Raw genomic sequence first — 17575 nt, forward strand, 5'->3', positions numbered from 1 at the left:
ACTGCGCAGGCGCCGCGTCGGGCGGGGCTCGCCCCTGGGCGGGCTGCGCAGGCGCCCCCCAACGGAGGGGGGCGCCGCCCGCTGTGCGCATGCGCGCCCCGAGCGGGACGTCCTTGGCGCCTACTGCCCGGCCGGAGGCAGGACCGCCGGTGCGCATGCGTGCGACGCCGCCGGCGGGCGCTGTGCAGCGCCGAGCACCGCCGCGCCTGAGGGCCCGAGGCGGGAGCTCGCCTACATCCAGTATCTGTACCCCCTCGGCCGCCGCAGCTAGACGTTTTTCCCCTCAGGTTTTCAAAGAATCATGCTTTGGGGCTAAAATTGTATTCGTAGGCTTCTGAGGTGATACCTCGGCCACAAGTGGGTCGCAGAGTGAAGATGCGGGGCCTGCTGACAGGGCGGCCTCTGCTCCACGCTCCTCATGCAGCGCCCGGGCCGTTAGGGTGGGCACAGCCCACGGCCTGCCCAAAGCCATGGTGTTACTGCTTCCGCAGGGGAGCAGACACCCGAGGCACGGTCTTGCCTCCATCCCCTTGAAGTCTTCAGCACCAGCAGCGTTGCAATCCAGCAGCAGCACATCTACCTACACCTGCGATAACTGAATACAGATCCAGTGGGTTTTACTTCAGTTCTTCCAAGAAAGGCTTTTGCTCTATGTGTACACACATTTTCATGGTGATACTTCATTACAGTCCCTCGTTACTTCAGGGAGTCTCAGGAGGGTGATTTGGCACCTAAGTCAAGAGCCTGTTCTGTGGCCGTTCACTGAATTTGGTCAACCTAGGCTTCAACATCGGTAGTTAAATTAGACAAACTGTTTTATGTGGAAATACTACTGCATGACACTCATTCAGAATTTTCCACTGTGTATTAGGAAAAAGATATGCCTGGTAGCTTTAAAAATGAGATGCAAAATAGCAAACCTTGCAGTGTGTGAGCTGATGATACATTTAAGACACATAAAGAAGCTGAAGGATGACAAATTACGACAGCTCGGGCATGCTTCTGCATCCTGTTTTTTTCTTGTAGCATGAACACCATCTAGTGGGACATGGGCAGCAAGCGCGTAAGGGGTTGTGCGTGCTGTAAGCACCATAAAATACAGCTGCCCACGTGTCTCCGTGTGTTTCTACTTTTTTTTTTTTTTTCCTCCTGCTTCTGTGCTGAAATATTAGGGACTTCAGAAGAGCTTGCTTTTGTGCATAGTCTTCTATTTCTCAACAGCTGGGTTTCACATGTGACAAGAAATATGTTAATTGAATGCCAACCTCTCTGCTATTAAAATGAAACTATGTAAACATCTATAGACACAAAATCATAGGGCCTGATCTTTTTCCAAAACTTCTATCTCCCTCCATGTTTTCCCTTAATATAACTTATATGGTGTTTATCCACAAATAAAAACGAAATGACGAAAAGCATTTTTTCTTGGGTACATACTTATGGGGGTGCAGTGCCAATTATAGCGAGCTTAACCCTTGAGAAAACTGAAACACATTGCCTTCCTTGTGCTTTTATCTCAGGATGGCTGATAGACGACAGCTACCCCGAAGTTACCAAAAACTTAGGTACTGTGTTGGGGTTTTTTTAACAGTATCAATTAGACAGGACTCTGCATGTTGTCACGCCCAGGAGGTTGGATACTTCAGCAGTTCCCACATGTGCTTTGTCAATGACAGCTTCTAATTCAGTGGAAGTTTTGCAATCGATTTTGGTGGAACTGATGTTTAGTAACTTGTGACCACAGTGTAACTAGTGTGTTTGTCCACTGGATGGTGCATAATTTATTTCGGCAGCCCTGGGGCAGCCTAAACAGTGCTGGTCAAACTGGCCATATGACATTGGCAAACAGCGTATCTCCAGATGCAAATGCAGGGAGAAAAGGTGTATAGACAAGGCACTTATTTGACTTTTTTTTAAAGAAACATCACATATAATGACTCTTATATAGGCTGAAACCAGGAAATTCTCTCCCTGATCTCAGCTTTCTTGAACTACATGCATGTCTGGGTCTCATACTACAGATGTGAGTCTAGCCACTATTTCTGGATGTAGTTCTGAAAATCCAGTTACATTTGCAGGTCTCTGAGGAGGAGAGGCCATGATGCATTTTTTTTCTCTTGGCTTTGATTTCTGCTCAAACACTGCTAGAGAGATTGGATAGCTTTGCACAGCAAATACAGTCAGTGCTCACAGTCGGAGATCTTGAGAACCAGTTTGGACCTCAGAGCTACACTTAATCAGATTTTGCAGGCCCTTGATTTCTGAGGGTGCCAAAGTATTTTTTCTGATGGAATATAGTCCTAACATACCAATTTCCTTTGCCAGGCAGCTGGATTTAAAAGAGACAGTACTGTTTAAAGTGTTCACCACGCAATGATAAGTTTGATGGTCGATATTGCAGATGCTTAAGAGCAAGTTAGCAAATTTATGCTAACCAGAAATTCTGAAATTCAGCTTGCTTTGTTCTCGGTATTTTTAGCGCCATGCATCAGTCGCACATTCCTCATTTCCTCCTGAACTCAAAACCAAACAAATCAGTTGAATATTTTCCTCCCCACATTTTTGCTAAGCATGTGGAGCAGATCTTAGACTTGTTTTAATATGCACAGCGTTGGTTTTGCCATGCTAAAAACATTACCAGACACGTCAGGACTTTGGTTCTTCTGCAAGTCCTGCTGGTTTGGAACCCATTTCCACAGCGAACAATATTGCCAAGATAAATTGTTTGCCAGAGATAATTTCAAGTCCTCAAACAAATTACCTAAGAAATGTTGAAACATAATGCTGCACGAAGCAAATTGTTTCCATGCTTCCTGTCCTCGTAGGAAAGAACAGAGCTTATCTCTGCTATAGATTCCATAGAGACAGCCACAATACCTTAACTGATGCGTTGTTTAGACTATGGGAGTTTTTGACTACTTCACATATCAGAGGAACATATAAAATATTCATGCCCCGTTTATCCTCCCCTCAGAAATGCAAATACTGAAATTCAAATGATTTGTATAAGGACTCCAACAGGTTGGCAAAGTGCAGGAAAGCTGCTCGTGGATTGCATTAGGAAAAAAGGAAGAGCTTACAAGAATATGTCATTCGCCATAGGCCCTTACAACTCAAGCAGACTAGGGCTGCCGAGGGTTTAATTATGCGCATGTTTGTAAAGTCCCAAAGGTTTGTCATTTCTGTGGATTTTTCCGCATTAAGTATTGCTTTGTGTCAATACCGTGTTTAAATTTTAACTAAAAATAAAAGCTGTTTTTCATAATCCATTCCCTTTGCAGCCTTTCTCTGTACTGAACCATATCTGCTGTGCTGCAGGTGCAGGGTGATAACTGTGCCACATCTCCTATTTTTAGACCGTTTTCAGTCCCTCCACGACACAATCTGAAGCAAGAGAATAACCTTATTATCTCTCTGGCTCTCTGCCTACTCTATGTGGTTAACTTTAAGACATACCCCTTGAATATTAACTGAAGCAATGGCGATTTACAGAAATAAATGTCTGAACCTCATTGTCTTAATCTCTGGTGCCTTCTGCTTTTTAGCTCCTGCCCTTCTACTTTTGATTTGATGTCGTCCATGGTTAGCAATAAAGCAATACAGAAGTTGTGCCTGGTCTCAGAAAAGGGGAAATGGGTAAAATTGAGGATGCTTTTTAAGAAGAAATGAAAAGGAACATCTAAGACACTAAAGGCTTTTGAAGGATAGATAGAAACATGATCATAGAGGCAGAGTAAGTGCACATCAGGATCAGAAAAGACCAGGTAAAGGGCAAAAAGAAGCAGCAGGGCCAAGGAGGTTATCAGAAAGAAGTTGCATTCAAAGAAGAAAACTGAAAGAACCATAAGCACTGATCTGTTAAACGCAAACCACAGCAGAGGTGGTTTTATAACCAAATTGAGGGACAATTGAGGCAAGGCAGAAAAATGTACAATAAATGCTTTTTCAAGGAACAGGAAGTCCACTGAGAAGTCTGTAGAGCTATCGGGGAGCCAAAACACTCAGAAAACAGAAGGAAGCATGAGTTCTGAGAGCCGCATCTTTCTCCAAAGCCAGATGAGCTACGCTTCAACCACTCCTGAGAGGCTGGGTTTATTTTAGTGTAGGGAAATGAGACTAAACACTTCCTAATTACAAAAGGAATAAAAAGATCTGTTGTGCCGCCAGCTGAAAGCCTTCAAAAATACGGCTTCTAGAAGTGGTACCTACAAGAGATGCCGAAGGGATGCCCGCTGCGATTTTTTTTTTTTTTTTTTCTTGGTGCCTTGGATGAAATGGGCTGCCAAGCTTTTGCCCTGCCCGGTGGCTGGGGCTGGCAGCGGGAGCAAGCGAAGGACCCACTGCCGCCGAGAGCCCAATAAAACAGGGTCAGAAATCTACAATAGGAACTGCCATCCAAATCAAAGCGTGGGGAACATCCACAACCTTCAGCCTCGGGGAAGAGCCGCTGATCTTGCCCTCATACCCCCCGATAGCCCCAGAGGGGAGACCCCCGAACCCACCTCTTCTGCACCACACCACTCAACCCGGAGGATTCCCTAGAAACTTGGCTGTGCCTCTCCCGGGGAACTGCCGGAACTTCGCTTTCAGCGCTTCCATACAGCTGGGCGAAACGCGCGCCGAGATCACGTTTCTCGGGAGACAAATTTAAACAATTTAAAAATAATATTAAAAAAATAAATAAAAGGCTCCAATGCGACTTCCCAGAGTGACCTCAGCGCGCCGACAGCCGCGACAAGCCCCTCGCGGAAATGACTGCCCCCGGCCCCGCGGCCCCGAGGCGGGGTTTGGCGGCGGCCGGCGCCAGCGCCGAGCACCGCGCCCCGCGCCCCGCGCCCCGCTCCGCCGGCGCGCACCGGCCCGCGCTCGGCTCCGCGCCGCGATGCTGGCGCTGCTGGCGCTGCTGGCGGCCGCGCTGCTGGCGCTGCTCGGGGCGCGGCGGGCGGCCGCGCCCGGCGCCTGGGCCCCGCTGAAGCGCTGGGCCCTGGGCTGCCTCCTGCTCTTCCACGGCGCCTGGAGGCAGCGGGCGGCCGGCGGAGGTCCCGCGGAGCCACGGCGGCCGCGCCCGCTCCGCCCCGACCCCCACGTGAGTGTCCCGCCGCGCCCCCGGCACCCCAAATCCTGGCACCCGCTTCCCCGGCAGCGCCTTCCCCGGGACCCCCTTCCGCGACACCCCCTTCCCGGGCACCCCCGGCGCCCCCTTCTCCCTGCACCCCTGGCACCCCCCTGTTGCCCTGGGACCCCGTCCCCAGCACCCTCAGCCCCCAATCCCTGGAACCCCCAACCCCTGGGCCCCACGTTCCCCCACAACACCCGTTCCCCTTGGACTCGTACTCCCATGGACCCACACCACCTCCATCTGCAGAGCCCGCATCCCTCAGGGATCTGCACCCCTCCCTGCAGCCCAGCACCTTGCATCCCCCCGCGACCTGCATCCCACAGGGATCCCCATCCCCTGCATCCTGGTGCCTGGCACCCCCCGCTGCCTGACCCCTGAAGCCTCGGGACCCACATCGTCCCCCCCCCCTTCAACACATCCCAGGGAGGGCAGGGTGGGGATGTCGCCTTGGCTGTCCCTTGCAGGGAAAAGGATTGCCTCAAATCAGACCAGCTGATACCGGTGGGAAAAAGCAGACACACTGTGGGACACAGAAGCCTTTTATTTTTGCACACTTGGCAAATTGAATCTAGTTTTCCAGGTGTACTTGTCTGCTTAATAAATAATAAACCCTCTATCGACAACCTGTACCTTGCCTGTGTTCGTGTACCATCCTGTCCAAATACTGACTGTGCCTGACAGGGAGATTTGGGTGGGCTTTGCTGTATTATTTGGTGAGAGGGGGAAGCAGAAAGGCTGATAAGACGGGATTTCCCTCGGTTTTCCTTGCCTCATCAAGATTCAGCTAGCAGATGCCAGCTGAGATTTTGGATCCTAAATCATTTTTGTGAAAAATCAACTTCTTGCTAACATTTCCTGGAGCCTTCTGGGAATCCTGAAGTCGTATTATTTAACAAATGCTTCAAGGCTTCTGCTTTGCCTTTAAAAAAAGAAGCTGTTTTCTCCAGCTTTTCCTTTCTAATTAAGCTGCTGCTTGGAGCGTTTTGAAGTGTTTTGCCAATCTCGACCAAATTTGATAGGGCAGGAGTGACACCACCTTCCAAATCAAACTGACATCCAGGGTGGTTTGAGATATAGCCAAGGGGTCTGTGATTTCCTCTCTGCTCCCTCAAGCAGCAGCGCTGGAGCAACACTTACAAGAGAGGTCTAAAAACAGATCTGGAAAATACTTCCAGAAATGACATCTCTGAATTTTTGCATTGGCATTCAATAGGCTCATTCTGTGTGTATTTCCAGACTCTGTGGCCTCAAAATCCCCCCTTATCTGTATGCAAACGGGCAATAATAATCTGATTTTAGTATTTTTTTGCATTTTACGATGAATAATTTTTCAGAAGCCGAACTTCATCCATGCCCAAAAATGCATACATAAATCTTAATTTCCACATTCCAGCTTTTAAAACTTCACTTTGAGTGAGTTTTGCACAAATACATGAAAATATACATCTGAATTTGAAGTTGTGGACTTCTGTGCCTAACAGTTTTTGAGATTTGAGATGTTAACTGGCCCTCTACCAGCCCAGCTGCTAATCATGTTAGTAAAGTGCTGGGTTTCCTATGACTTGCTTTCTTTCTCTTCCTTTTTCCTTTTTAGTTCTATGTTTCCCCTAAGTATAAGTTGTCCCACATACAATTTGGAGCTAGGTGGGGAAACAGCATGTTTGTGGCTCAATTTCTTCCTTGCGGACGCTCTTTTTGAGGACACATTTCATAAGGATTTTGATCAAGGGAACTTCTCATTGCAAAATAGTCATCTTAATTCAGGATAATATTTTACCTTGTCCGTGGCTATCATGCAATAATTATGTTCCCTCTCTAAAACTGCTTCTCAGCTGCTCCCTCGCTGCTTTCTGTGTCTGGCCTGATGAGGAAATGGGCAAACAAGAGAGGAAAAATGCTTTTGTGTTAATGAATGATGCGAGTGTTGTATGCCAGATTAACTAAATGTTTTCTGAGCACATGGACTGTCCTGCCTTACAAATGAGGCTTCACTGCTGCTAGCAAAACTCTCTGGCTGTTTGCTGGGGTGCCTGCTATTAAATATAAAAAGTGAAAGTAAAATTTCATTCCTGAGAAGAAACCTACGGAAAGCAAAGAATTACTCACCTTCTCCCCCTCCTTTCCTGCCTCCAGCTGGAGCTGAAACCCATTTCCCTTTCCCTAGGCGCTTGATTCCGTTTACTTCACCGGCTTTGCAGAGACCAACAAGACCTTTGTGATTGCTCGTCTTGCCAAACGTCCTAATGGCATCTGTGAGATGTGGCTCTTCCTGAGGGTGGACGGAATAGGAGAGTTTGAAGTAAGTGGTGGATGTGGGATGACATTCAAGAGCGGCGCGTACCTCCTATCTTGAACCTGCGTTAGGATCCCAAGCAAAAATTAATGTTCTCTGCATCTTCACTACATTAATATCCTAACAGTAAGACATTGGTGCTTTGACTAAAGACAGTGGTAGAACTGGCCAGATTACTGGTTACGTCTAATTTTTTGAGTAGGTATCTGACACTCATTCCCTTTTTCTCATAATGTGCACAAAACATAGCATTTTTTCTAAAAAATGTCTTGGTAAGTCTCCCAGGAAGAATTTGAGCATTCAGTCTTTCTGATAATGTGCACCATGTGGATAATAAATTACGTTGTATGGTTATGGCTGATTTTTTCCCCTTTTTTAATGAGTGAATGCTATAAAAACCATTGTGGAATTGCCTCTTTTCAAAGAGAAAGGAAAGCTTTTAGAGAGTTGTATGTACATCAGCTTAATTCTTGCTAAAAGGAAGGCAATATTAATCATATATTTACCTGTGTATTTTCTCTTTTCTTAATAGTTGACTATGTAGTAAAGAAGGAGGGAAGATCCTACATAAATCCCTTTGCACTCAACTAACTATCTTTATGTTCACAAATTTTTTTTTGCTAAGTAGTTATGACCAGAAAAAGCAGGAGACATCCTAGTTGCAGAAAGCCAAAACAGAAAAGACTGATGTGCATTATTTGGTTTTCTAAAAATATTTAGTAGAATGATAGTACTTTGTGGCTTTGTCATTTAGAACTGCCAGCCAAGTTCGGGACCTTCTTAGATCCTTCCCTACAGCAACAGGCATAAGCTCTCTTTTAGAAAGGTGGCAGCTTTAGGAAACAAGACATATTTTTCAAAAGGCAGCTGAAGAGTTTTGGGAGCTTGCATGCACTAGAAATTTAAATTATTTTAGAGGTTCATCAAATTCAGTCTAAAAATAAATTTACCCCCAAAGCCCTGCATCAGCTTGGCTGTAAACTTGACAGAGTCACTAGCATAAGGAGCTGAGCTCTTGCAGTGACCTCCCTTCACACAAGTAATTCAGTTGTATTATCTGAAACAATAATATATTATCTTATAACTCGGGTGTTTCAGATGCAATTTGCCTTCTCTAATAGTCTGATTACCAGAAGCAGGTAGAACTGAAAAGCCAAAGGTTCCTCCTGCAGAGGACCGTCAGAGCAGGAATTCACCTGCGTTGCATCCCCACAATTGAATTAAGTGAGTATTTTCCTTAAATGTCTTTTTAGCACCCACAACATCCAAACATGATGGTGAGTGATGAATCTGAAGAGATTTGGAGTGGAGGAGGGCTCACTATTGAATATGTAGAGCCCCAAACACGCTGGAAAATAAGCTTCAACGGATTACTCAGGTATGGCAGCACTCTATAGTTTAATTTACCTACACTCAAGACCAAAGCTTTTTGAACTATCTGGAATTATATTGAACCGGCTTGAACCAAAAGCTATTTGGTAGCAATAGCACGCATTGATTTTTATGGTAATATCTAGTAATATCTGCGTCCAGTGTAGGGTTGTAATATAGCATTACTATTCTACCTTAGCACACAATAGCATCATCCTTCTGCAGTGTCTACTATTGCATCCACTTCCAAACATGTAAGAAACATTCTGCTGTTTGTTTAGGACTGATACAAAATTGTAGTGCTTTGCCTTACAGAAAAGGACCCTACCGACAGCAGTGGAGTGAAGAGAAAGGCGAACTTGTACCAGTTAAATTCTCTTTCCAGTAAGAGCATTTCCCTTTTGCTTTGGGATGTATAGTGAGTTAATGGTTAGAGATTTGATTACTGTTTTCAAAGGGTCATGTGCACAAAGTAACGCATGAAGCCCTTGCTTCTGCTTACTGTTTATGGACTTGATTTGTCTGATAAAAAATGATTTGCTGTCAAAGTAGCACAGCATTTCTGGAGTAATGCTGCATTTGTACCTCTGAACAGACTACGTGAGGGAAAGCAGCACACTTTCGCTTGCGGCTCTGCCCTGCCAGCTTCCCCTCCTAGGTAATCTGTTGACTCTTGCAGGCCGTTATTTGTCTTCTCAGTTTCCTTTTGTTTGCTTCCTTGAAAAGTAGTAACATTTAAAATGACGAAAATCAAAATTTTCCAATAACGATAAAACACAGAGGTTACCATTGTCAGAGTAGCAAGTGCACAACTTGGCCTAGTATGACTTGAAAGCTAATAATGTATTTTATTTTTTCCCCCTCTTTTCCTAGTTGGGAGAACTTCACAGAAGTCTTTAATTTTAGTGTCGACAGTCAGCCCAGCACATTTGTACGTGCTTTTGCCCAGGAACCATGGACCATCGAGTTCTTCCAGAGGGTCAAAAAGTGAGAGGCGAGATTAATTTCTTCTGGGGTTAATAACAACTTTTCTATAGATCTCTTCAGGGTCTATCGTGTGCTGTTTTAGATGATTTTAGAAGGTGGGTTTAATTTGAAGTGAGCTAATAAAGGACATGGCTCCTGTTGAGTGTCTCCTGGTTCCATTCTCCTGGACCTGGCAACCTCTAAGGAGGATCCTGCACACAGACAGGGTCTTCCTGATGTGTGGGTGGAGGGACCTGCCCACAGTTTTGGTCTGTAAAACCTTGATCATTAGGAATATTTCTTATTCTGTCTTTTTTCATTGCTAACAACCTAATTTAGGCCTCTTCCAAAACCAATGGTGCAGGTGTATCTAAGCAAAGGATCGAATATAATCATGTGAAAGGAGGGCTAAAGTGGGCATTTTAATTACTATACAAGCTTCGGAGAGCTGAAAAGACAGGAACAAAATATGAGTATCAATAGTGTGTTGTTTAATACATGCAGAAAATATGTATATGGTCTGACTTCTAAGCAGCAACTCTTTGGTAGCAGAGCATTTTTTTCAAACAAAGGGCATTTTTGTAGTCTGTCAGGGTGGGAATTTGCTGCTGCTTCATTCTCAGGTGTCTCATAGACATAATGTAGCAATAACTGGGAAATGTAAAAGTGGTTACTAATGTGTAAAATCTGGCATAGCCATGATCCAGATGGTCTGAAATCTCTCCTTTATTTTGGGATATAAGTCTGTCAGATTGGCATTGGGGCCGCCTTGATTTTGCCTTGTTGATTTTGTTTGTGTTGATTCACTCTTTCCTTTCTCCCAGACAAAGGGAACAACATTTCCGACATGAGCAGTGGGGCCAGTCTGTTGGAGAAATTGAAATAGAAAATCATGAGAAAACTAAACTTTCCCTCAAAGGCGTTCGGAGCCACTCTTACGGTAACAGAACCAGAAAAAATTCACTCACTTGGCTACCTTCACTATAGATGGTACTGGCAGGACAGTGGGACTAAAGATTATCTTTAAAAATAAACAATTTCATGACTGGGCATGAAGTTCAGACATTTCAGAGGAAATACCATTTTTATGGCTAAACTTCACATGTCATAACGCTCTGAATCGAGGCCTTACCGTTACAGTTTCTAAATGAAGAAGAAACATGATGTTCCTAAGACACCCCCAGTCCTGGGATCACTCCTTCTTGCTCTTACAGCCCCTAAAGCTGAGCGACTGTGGCAGAGGGGCTGAGGACCAAACAGTTTGCCTTTCCAAATGCTGGAAGCCTATCTGAGCAAAGAGCTTCTTTTATCCTTGTTATCCACCAAAGGATAGGTACCAGAGTACCTAGACCCAAGTAGGCATTAAGTCTCCCTGAACCACAAATCCCACCTTCCTCTCTTCACCTCATTAAAGGCTGATGCTCCTCAAGGCATCAATATTCCTATTTAAGGGGGAGATGGGATATAAGCTCACAGATGAGTGAGGGCCAAATGAGTGCAGAGATTCATGATGGAGAGAATTTGGTCCATTCATGTCTCGTGAGCTGCTGCAAAGGCATTGACACGTTTGGAGCTGTTAAAATGTTTTGTGACATTTTCCTGGATTTGGCCAGTATGTAGACCTGTTGTCAGTCTGACTTGACATATTACTCTGCTCCCCTTTCCGTTAGGCCTTGAACTAATGGAAGAAGAGGAACAATTCCATTATTGTTTTGGGGACATGCTTAGCCTGTTACCAATTACTGGAGAATTTCTCTACTCAAAGTTAATGCCAAGTCAGGTACCATTATTTCATGTTTTCCAGCAACAGTTAACTTTAGATTGGGTGATTTTGGATGGTTTTTTTTGCAGGTATCAGAAACTGGTCTGAGATTTATCGGTATGTCATGATTTTGGCACGCTTTGAGGTAGGTATTAACATGCCAATATGCTACTTAACCATGAAAACGGAGGTGTTCTGAACACCTCATACTTAAATACCCAGAAATAAGGCATTAGGAGCACCCATGGTGTGCAATCAGAAGTGCTAACTGGTGCCCTCATTAGTATATACAATGTTGGAAGCAGCTCTCAAAAGCAGAGCCATATGTGTAAAAACTGAGATTTTGCTACACTGGTTGAACCAAAAGTTGTTTTGGTAATTTGAAACTGTTTGTTTTGGCTTTTTAAAAGAAACAAATAGATAGGCAGCGTTACAGGGCACATTCTCGGCTGCTGCAGATACCCAGCACTCAATGGAGTTGATGCAGTGCTGATTCACACTAATTGAGAGCCCGAGGTGTCTGAAGGCATCCTAAGCCTTCATGACAGCAGTCAGCAAATATTTCTGCCCGTGCTCAGCTCTAATCTCTGCTTTGGCCTTGTGGCTATGCCAGAGGTGTGTCTGCGCTGTGGCTGCTGGGAGCACAAACCCTGGGGAAATGCTGAATGCTGGCATTACAAGCTGGCATGCAGCCCAAACAGATGCTACTGAAAAGGCATTTCCTTTGCCAACACAGGCGTAAAGAAATCTAAACTGTCTGTTATAGGCAGCATTACAGGAGTTAAGACTGAATTCAGAATAAAAATTCTTTTCCCAGATAGATGTTGGTCAGCACAAAAACACACCTTGGAAAATCCCGCATCTGTGCAGATCCAGTAGCGGCTGTGATTTAATGTATGCCTCTGTTCCTTTTCACAAGACTGTGCTTTTGCACTGTAATGTGTATAGTCAGGTAGTAGCCTCTCCCTTTTCTCTGTAGTTATTCAAAACTCAAAATAACTGTGGCTCTTTCTCTCCTAATTAAAAGCCACCTGACTGTTTGTTAAGAAGGAATTAAAGTTTATCACTGATTGAACTTTGGAGTCCTCATACCCTGCATGTCTGTACATATATAACATCACAGCATAGGCTTATATTTGCCTCAGAGCAGCCCAAGTGGAGCATGAAGGGATTCAGACTCAAGAATGGAAGAGAAATTAATAAAAACGTGACATTCCAGTTCCTTCTTATTTAATGTTTTTCTCGTATGCTGCTCTCAGGCATAGAATAATATAGGTTAGGAGAGATGTCTGGTCAAAGCAGGACCAACTTTGATAAGTTGCCTGTCAGTTTTGAACATGGCTAGCTGACATCTCTGCATGTATTGTTTCCCTCCTCCTCTTACATCCTCTTGCTGTGGACTTTCTATTGTCCTTAATGTCCTTAATGTGTCTGGTTTATGTTCTTGGACTCTCATTTGCAGCCAGATTGTCATGGAAGATGTATTGAGAAGATTTAAAAGTATAAAGTCATAGCACACTGCATAACCTGAGTTATATCCAGTGTTTTCTTGGTCAAGTCAGCATACGATCCACACAAACAAGTCTGCACAAATTAGACTGCTTTTTCTTCATTGCTGTCTTACAGGATGGGACTGCGGCACATTTAACAGTTATTAATATGCCAGCTACCACAACTAAGTAAGTCACCAAGGAAGTTTACGCTGCTAAAAACATAGGTCTTAAAGGTGGCAGAAGTTGCTCTGCAGGATGCCTATATGCACATTCTTGCTTTGAACTTCTATAGCCCAATTTCCATCCACACCCTCTTGCTCTCCACTCCCTCCACCCAATTTTCCATTTGCAGTTAGTCACAAGGACAGCTTTTGCTTTCAATTACTTCCTTCCCATTCAATTACTGTTTGACTGATGCAGCTGCCTGTCTTGCTGTCTAGCTGATTTAAAAGTACAAATTGAGCACTTCCAGCTGTTTAAGAAGGTGTGTCTGTCTGTAGTGGGGCATTACGCAGGGAGCCCTGCTTTCCTGACTGGTGCTGTCTGCATCCAGAAACTTAAGGACCAGCGTTCATGGCCCTGTGACCAAGTGGGACCAAGTGACCTGCCTGTCCCGCCTGCCCACCACAATCCATCCTGCAAGCCTCATCTCCTTTCCTGGATGCGTGGCTTCCTGCGCTCAGCATTTGCAATATGCCACAATATAACCCTTTTTATTTATTCCCGCTGCTTTCTAGGGTTGAAGGCCGTGCTCAGCGTTGAGCTCCCCTGGAAGGCCAATGTGCTGGTCCATTTGAGCTTTGGTTGAACTTTAATTCTGCTCCATTTCTTTCCCCTTCAGCCTCACTGTAGGTTATGTCTTTTTCCCCGACGGGAGGAAGGCTGGCATTGAGTGGTCCAATGCCTCGCTGGCTGAGATGGCCGATGATGGTGTTATCAAGGATGAATACAGAGTCAGTTTTACTGCCGGTAAGCTAAATGTAGCCTGCCTATATCTGCCTTCCGCTTTTTGGCATGCAGTTCATTTAGTGGAGGAGAGACTATTCAGTGAAATTCCATGTGATCCTTGGAGCAAATTTGAAAGTTAAATGCATCATCTTACACCCTGAGAAATTTGCTTCTGTGCTTAAGTCATATGTGTGGAGTGTCATCAGTGAACCTATGTGTGTGTCCACTGCAGGATCAGGGCCACAGGCAGCTGTGTCAGAGGGAGAGTTATAGTTTCTATTTGTCGTGGCTGTTGCTTATGCTAATCCAGATAAATGATATGATTTTCACTTTTTGGGTGTCAAAACGTAAGTTATGAGGTGGATTCAGCTGCTCTGAAAATATGGCTTGATCAAAGATCTTACTTAATTTACAAAGCAGACAGGAAAACTTGCTCTTTAGAAAAGCATAAGAAGAAACCATATGCAAAAATAATGGATCTTGGTATTTTTTGAGATAAAATACTACTGAAGGTTGGAGACATTCTTCCCTTTTTACTCTTATCAAAGGTGGCAAGGACTTCGATGTTTCTGCAATGCTGGATAAGCAGGCTTGCCCCGTGGTGTATAACGGCCTGACTGGAAGCGGTGTTTTCCACGAGTGCATTGCAGATTTCCGACTGAACGGGTTAACGCAAGGCTGGGGCTTGGTTGAATTTTATTACAGGTAAAATAATGACAGGCAAGAAGAAGTAAAGAATTCCCATCCTCCTGTATTGACCTATGTGGCTACAGCTCCATAGATATCTGAAGCATAAATGCACAGATTTTTTATTTGATGTAAAGAAATGTTTATTTAATGTTTAACGTGTTTATTAAATTGACAAACAAGATATATATTATTTGAGAAAGAATGATTGTGCAAGCACTTCATACGTGCAGACAAACCATGGGCACTTGTTCAGTTGTTTGTTATGTAGGTTTATGTAGGATTTTATATAGATCTCCATATAGGTTTATGAGTTGGTGGATGGTCCATTCTGGAGACGGTCTTACTTAGGCAGTCTGTTGTTTTATAAAAATAATGAGTCCTCTACCCCAAACGGCAGGCTAACCATTTACAGAGGGAAATTTGCTCACACAAGTATTTATCAGACAAGAGCGCAGAAGAGATAAATGTTCAGAAAATCAATACAGGAATGCCTCTTCTAGGGGAAAGGATTATATCAACAAAATATGTGCTTCTCAGTGAAGTGCTCTTTCTCCTGCCACATGATTGTCACAGTCTTTTACTGGAGCCTTTTCCCTATTGAGTCTTTTCTCTCATGAAAAAAAGGCAAGTTTGGTTGATTACATTTAGTTTGCTTTTAAAAACAAACACTAATTCTTGGCTGTCAGAGGAAATGCCATAGGTGACTTTCAGAAGACTGAGAGCTCAGCTTCTTCTGAAAACCAGACACATTTAAAGCACATAAAATAGGCCACTAAACCCCCAAATGCCCACTGCTTGAACTTGAAAACTCTGGCCTGTAGCTGCTGCCAGGTACCTGCTCCACTCCCTTCACTGGCTGTCAAAACCTGCACGGTGGAGGAAATGACCCAGCAAGGAAAGTCTCTGCTAAAATCCAAACAAGGCACCCTCTGCAAGTCCGGACAGTCCTGGACGTTTCTAGATCCACCCCAGGAAGGCTTCATTTGGCAATGCTGACAAACTTCCCATCGGCTCCCATCTCCTATCTGCTTCCAAATCAAAACCATGTTAGAAATTAAAGGGTGGGTGGCTGGTTCTTCCCCCTCGCCGCAGAACGCCAACTCAGCATCGCTGCTCTTCTTGCAGGGACGAAGCCTCCCAGCTGGTTCTGAATTTGCAGCTTAGTTCAAAAGCTGAAGGACCCGACCTTTCCTCCTGGCACCCTGTCACCGACGGCTCTCCCCCGTGAGCGTTTGCAAGCTTGTCCCAGTGACGTTAGCCAGCAGCAGCTTTCAAAAAAAAATGTTATTCCCCGCAAAATGCAGAGTTTTGAGTGTGGAACTCATCATCACAGAATGCTGCGGAGGTCGAGGGTATAAAAGGATTTGGAGAGAAATGAGACACATGTTAGTTGTGCAGCTCTTACTGGTTGCTAATCATGGTGGTCTGGAGTTAATTTAAAGGAAACCTCTGAACAGCTGATTACAGGAAAAGTGCATGGGGAGGGATTGCTCTACGCTCTGTCTTTTGGTATTTTTCCTAAACTGCCAGCTGCTCCCCACCATGAAGACTAGGATGCTGGGCTACGTGGATCTCTGACCCAATTTAGCAGTTCCTCTGTTCTTTCAGATTCGTTTTTGAAATAAAAGCTCTATCTTTCTGAACCCTCTGGTTGTTATGGTCGTTAAAATGTAGGAAAAAGCTATTACAGGAAACTACACTGCACGGTGCTTCATTTCTGAGTGGGGTTAAACCACGACGTCTTGTCTATAGCTGTATGAGAGCTGAACTGGAAGAAGTACGAGAAAGCACATCTAAATGAGGTATCCTCTAGGAATAGCGTTAATGGCCAATGAAATAAGTGACACAAACACATTTTTCCCTTGTCTGAAGGAAAGTCAGGGTCTGGTAGTCTGATTTAGAAGACAATCTGAATTCCTCATCGTTCACTTGAACTTAGATGCCATATTAATCACAACATCCATGTTAGTCACTGATAGCTGCTGGCCCAAGGTAACCTACAGTGTATTCCCTACCTAGATGCATCTTGCCATTAAGTACTGAAAATTAAACATACTTACGATATGTCAAGGAAGAATAACTACGTGGAAGATCTGGACAGAAGGAATTAAGGAAAGATGACTCGTTCTCTATACCAGGCAGCAATGGTACCCAACTGCTAGCAGCATCATAAGGATATGTTATAATAGTACCTCCACCCCATTTAAGAAAGTAGTGAAATCTGGGTGCATATTTATATATTTATAATCTCTGCTTAGGTTGACACTGGAGGAGACTTTAACAGACTTTAAAGAAGACCTCCTTTCTGAGATGGTTCTTACACCTATTACTATAACAGTGTTATATGCAGAATAGGTGCATGAATGTAAAATTATTCAGCCTATATATGTCACAGCAATGACTGCATGTTCCAATTTAGGATGCATTACTGAACAAAGCTGGGATGATGCAAGCAACAGCCTGACATGATGTAACAGGCTGAGTTTATCAGCAGTCTCTTCTGCAGCTGTGCAGTAGGGTAGAGAGATTCCCACTCCCTAATTTATAACATTGTCCCTGTTCTGTGTTTGTGCCTGTGAGCTGTACCCCACCCAACACACAGATTTGTGGTGCAAGTGCCGTGCCCCTCCTTGCACCCCAAACCATCAGCTGTATGTGCGAAGCAGACTTACTATTGCATTTCTTTTGGGATAGTCATTGGTTCAGAGCTTTGGGTTTTCGCCGGACTTCTATAAATACTTCTCTAGTTACAGTGGTATTAAGAAATGCATTCTTGTGAGCCTTGCACAAATTTAAAGATGTCTTAAATCTGTCTGTGCGCTGGAAGTCTCAATGCACCGAAACAGGGAGCTTCTAAATTACTCGAGACAATGGTACTTTGACAGAAGGGAAGGCCTTATGCCTCTTTTGACACATAAGAAATCAGTCAAATA

At 44.3% G+C, this 17575-nt stretch overlaps 1 protein-coding gene across 2 annotated transcripts; it reads left to right on the forward strand.

The window, feature by feature from the left end:
* The first annotated feature begins 4721 nt into the window (after positions 1-4721).
* On the forward strand, positions 4722-16289 carry LOC140656560 (uncharacterized). Of its 2 annotated transcripts, none has more exons than XM_072872452.1 (11): positions 4722-5086; positions 7284-7418; positions 8666-8790; positions 9099-9167; positions 9657-9770; positions 10574-10689; positions 11601-11656; positions 13138-13190; positions 13846-13973; positions 14501-14657; positions 15768-16289. In XM_072872452.1, the coding sequence occupies exons 1-11, from the start codon at positions 4883-4885 to the stop codon at positions 15868-15870; spliced, it is 1260 nt and encodes a 419-aa protein (XP_072728553.1). In that variant the 5' UTR covers positions 4722-4882; the 3' UTR covers positions 15871-16289. The 2 variants fall into 2 exon arrangements, with proteins under 2 accessions (XP_072728553.1, XP_072728554.1); XM_072872453.1 differs by having other exon boundaries at positions 4947-5086; positions 7253-7418; positions 15768-16288.
* Positions 16290-17575: the final 1286 nt, after the last annotated feature.

The sequence above is a fragment of the Ciconia boyciana genome, chromosome 9 (assembly GCF_034638445.1).
Source record: "Ciconia boyciana chromosome 9, ASM3463844v1, whole genome shotgun sequence".
NCBI classification, from domain to species: domain Eukaryota; kingdom Metazoa; phylum Chordata; class Aves; order Ciconiiformes; family Ciconiidae; genus Ciconia; species Ciconia boyciana.

Coding starts and splice junctions, on each gene's coding strand:
- LOC140656560 (XM_072872452.1), top strand. CDS start 4,883: ATGCTGGCGCTGCTGGCGCTGCTGGCGGCCGCGCTGCTGGCGCTGCTC. Junction 11,657..13,137: donor TGATTTTGGCACGCTTTGAG/GTAGGTATTAAC, acceptor GCTGTCTTACAG/GATGGGACTGCGGCACATTT. Junction 13,191..13,845: donor ATGCCAGCTACCACAACTAA/GTAAGTCACCAA, acceptor TTTCCCCTTCAG/CCTCACTGTAGGTTATGTCT.